Source organism: Siphateles boraxobius, unplaced genomic scaffold, assembly GCF_051911475.1.
Source record: "Siphateles boraxobius isolate OS27281-9 unplaced genomic scaffold, OSU_SipBor_1 72, whole genome shotgun sequence".
Classification (NCBI taxonomy): domain Eukaryota; kingdom Metazoa; phylum Chordata; class Actinopteri; order Cypriniformes; family Leuciscidae; genus Siphateles; species Siphateles boraxobius.
The window spans coordinates 2,873,278-2,877,500 of record NW_027509200.1 but is presented as its reverse complement, the minus strand read 5'-3'; the positions used below and the strand labels follow the sequence as shown (position 1 = coordinate 2,877,500).

Here is a 4,223-nt window from a genome sequence, read left to right as displayed (position 1 = left end):
TTCTGCGTCTCCTTCGAAGATGAAAACCTGCTGCTGCCATTTTAGAAAATGTGTTGGGAAAAAATAAGAGACACAATCCATTCAACTGAATAGAGTCAAAAACTGAAGCTCAGTCAAGCATCTTGAGAGCCACGGTTAAGACACTACAGGTACTATATCGACAAACAAGGAACTCCATTGCTTTCAATGAGAAACCTCAATGGGAAATGTGTCGTCGTAATGGATTAAACTAGGGTATAATTTTGTCATCGTGAAAAAAAAATGACAAAAATCCCAAGTCTTCTAAAGGGGTTACGATTGCTTTGTGTGAGAAACAGACCAAAACCGAATGATCCATCCGCCGTAACGCTCAACTCTTGAACACATCAAACACGGCCGTCTGAACAATCATTACGTCAGTTGTGATTGTGAAATGCCATTGGCTCTATGTGTTTCATGCCAAAGATGATCTTGTTCAGGTTTAACTTATGAATGAGATGTGACTGCATTGATGGAGTGGGATGGTTTTCAGGGTTTAAAACCTTGTGTTTCTCACAGAAAAATATTGTATGAACCATTTATGATACTTTTGTACTGTTTTTTTTGGGGTCAGTTTTTGCAAGAAATTGTGTACTGTACTTTTGCCTGTTACATGCTTTCCATCAGACGGTCAACACATTATATATATATATATATATATATATATATATATATATATAAATATATATATATACATATAATGATTTCACAGTTACTGCTGAATAAACATCATTTTTTCTCTATTGACAAAATACATTTGACACACCGGCAACACAGTACATAAAAACCACAGTGAAGGAGACAGACAAAAACAGGATTTCAATCACTAAATGGCAAATACCTGACAAATAACTTCAGTCTCCAAGCCACATACATCAACACAGATGCCACAAACAGTGCAACAATAAAATGTATTGGTAATCTGCATAGTTTATTCATGTCACGCAGCATCACTGGTATAGACTGTGTACCGTATTATTATCCACAGATTCAAACTTTCCTCAAATGTGCTCAGATTGTCGGAAATGCACAAAATGGGTCACAGAAAGCATCTCAAAAAGCCACAAAGTAATCATTTCTGTGTTTGGGATGGCAGAAACAGTGGCTCTTTTGCCAAAGGCTTGTGCCGTTTTCTCAAGAATAATCTGTGCAATGAATTCAAAGACTGTCAACATAAAGACGCAAAAAAACAGAGTGAAAATGTGGGCAATTCATCCACATTAACCAAACTAATCTGTATACTAAATATATATATATAGTTCGGTCCCACTTTTGTGTTTATGCTTTTTATGTATTAATTTTGCTGCAATAAATAAGTTGTTTACATGGAATTTCAAGTGTCACTTTTCACATTTTAACAACAAAAATACTGTCCTCATATTAATTGCTACATGATTTGTTTGTACTTTCAATACTTTACTTGTCACTCCACTATTTAGGTGAACTGATAAATGCTAAAAGGTAATTAAAAATAGTGAAAGACTTCATTAATGATGACCAGTCGTAGCACCTAAAATATAGTCTACACAGATTTGATGGAAAATGAACATGTCAACAGCCTACAGTGTGCTTATGTTTAGTCATTTTATTGCAGTGCAGTTGTCATGTTTGCAGTGGTTATGTAGTTTTCCAGTCCTGAAGGTTAGGGCAGGGTTAATCATGTATTAAAATCAAATCAAATGCATGCAAATAATTAAACGCATCTTCATCAGACACATCAGGAGAGCAATTAAAAGCAATGTTGTGGCACTTGAGCATGCTTCAGATTTTGATGGCTTTGGGAGCGAGAATAGATTGATACATGAAATATACAGCGATGACTTGTTGACATGTAATATAGAGATGTCAGACTTTAATTATACAGCGCAGATCTGACTGTGTAAAGTTTGAACATCCCTCGTCGTGTTATCAGGACGTCCCCGTTTTATTTATTGATTTGTTTAAAATTGTCTAAAATGTCTTTAGCTTATGGTTTTTGTATGTAGCCAACATAAAATACGACTGAAAGGCTGCAAACATCGATTAAACAAGGCTATTAGAGGACAATCCTGTTTAGTTCAAATACGAGGCTGGTGATATAGCCAGACATGCCACTCAATCTTTAAATAATTCCCACTGTGATTATTGACAGTAATAAGTGTTACGTGCATCTATAAGAAAGTCAGTCAGGCACGTCAGTAAGCGCTTTGAAAGAAGACCGGAGACAATTACCATTTATTTCATGACCAGAGAATTAGAAAGAAAGAAAGAAAGAAAGAAAGAAAGAAAGAAAGAAAGAAAGAAAGAAAGAAAGAAAGAAAGAAAGAAAGAACTTACCAGACCATAGACGAAACTCAGCAAGGTGCCGCAAAAGAGGAACCCTAAAGTGTGTACGACCAGCGTGGCTCCCATCCCGACTCAACTTCAGCGAACTGGTGTCAGATTAAACGGGATTTCTCGGATGTTTAAGCGCCGATAAAGAGCCAGTCATTTCTCGTCCATCTGCTGCCCTGGCATTTCATCGTTCGCTTGTGAAATTATGAATATTTTCTCACGGCTTTTCCTTGTCACAGATCTCTTCCCACTCTCTCTCTCTCCCGCTCGCGTTTTATTTCTCTGCATCTGTCTGCCTTTTTTCCTGAAATTACATCCACATGTCAGAACTATTTATGTCCTTCTCCTTCTGCGGTAGGAAGTTCAAATGATTCTTTGTGGAGTAGAAACCGACACTTTATTTTTAGGTCTTTTAAATTTCCCTTCAGCCCTGCTGTAAAAAAAGCGACATAATAAAGCGGTGTCCCTCAGAGCTCAACCATCAGTTTTCCCTCCTCGGGACACGGAAAAACAGCAAAAATATCGTCAAAACGCATTTAACGGGACTGATGATGGATCGATGTGCTGAAAATAACCAAAATACACAATACTTGAAATATTCGCGGGCTTTTACTGTTCATTAACACCGTCAGCAAGTTTTTAACTGACAGACTTCACGCGCAAAATGTAGTCTTTAATGAAATGTGACTTCGCTTAAAGCTCGTTTTATGTAAACTAACAATTAAAACATGCTGCTGGGCTCTTTCAAAACTAACTGAAAGTTTCACATATGTTTCTAAACGGATATTCGCGTTAGTTTTGAGGCAGATGTTGATCTGACAGCCGCATTGAGAGGATATACGCTAAACGTATAAGATAAATGTGAAGTGGGATATTTTAAAAGGACAGATTCCTACGTTTACTTCACAACGTCACGTTACGCCGCGCCGCTGGGAAAAAAAACAGAATCAGTTGCTTTTCAGGTTATTTTAAAGCAAGTTGTCCTCTTTGACAAGACGCCTCGAGTCAGACTAGCATAACTCTCACTGAACCTCTGAGAGTAGTGGAGTCGAGGATAAAAAGAGGCAGGTATCGCTAACAGGCATGAAGGATTCTGATTGGCTCACGGGGGAAGGGTGAGGGATTTGATTGGCTCACGGTCTCCAGGGGTTCATTACACCACGACTCAAGACGACACGCCCCTTTTACACAAGCCGCTCATTCAGTGCTGTGCTTTATGTTGGCAGAATAGCGTTTATTAGCGACGCGCGATGCAACTGATGAATATATGCTAATGCAATACTGGGTAACGATCTCTGGCTTCTGAAATACATCTTTCAGTAATGGTTTTAATATTTTTTTGCTTTTCTTAATATTTGCTTTTTCATTAAATGCATTCTTGAACAGTCGTCGGTCAAGTTCACTTATGACAACACCTTGGTTTACACACTTGGCTTCGTTTATGTTATTGATTTATTATTATTTTTATTTTTACTTCACACACACACACACACACACACACACACACACACACACACACACACACACACACACACACACACACACACACACACACACACACACACACACACACTATCTTTGTGGGGACTCTCCATAGACCTCTCTAATGCTTTTTATACTGTGCAAACTGTATATTCTCTCCCTTACACTAAACCTATACTCTAAACCATCAGACAAAACTTTCTGCATTTTTACATTTTCAACAAAAAATAATAATTTCTCATATTTATTAAGGTAAAAATCATGCATACAAAAGTTGAAACCATGAAGTTATGGCACTTCAAAAACCACGATTCTGATCGCTTAGAAAGTCATATAATAGCACACGTTTACAGGCTGCGTGTTTGAGGTACTGGGGTCTCCTGGGAATCATCAATAGAAATAGTGATGCT

The 4,223-nt window shown here is 37.7% G+C and overlaps 1 protein-coding gene across 2 annotated transcripts in view; it reads right to left on the bottom strand.

Moving 5' to 3' along the window:
• Positions 1 to 3,358, bottom strand: part of pth1r (parathyroid hormone 1 receptor) — a 129,583-nt gene extending 126,225 nt beyond the window's left edge. For both annotated transcript variants that reach the window (XR_013197341.1, XM_077217278.1), the window contains exon 1: positions 2,335 to 3,358. Coding sequence is in view for 1 of the 2 variants with exons in the window: in XM_077217278.1 (XP_077073393.1) it covers positions 2,335 to 2,409 (75 nt within the window). In the remaining variant the exon portion in view is untranslated. The remainder of the gene's footprint in view (positions 1 to 2,334) is intronic.
• Between the last annotated feature and the right edge of the window lie 865 nt (positions 3,359 to 4,223).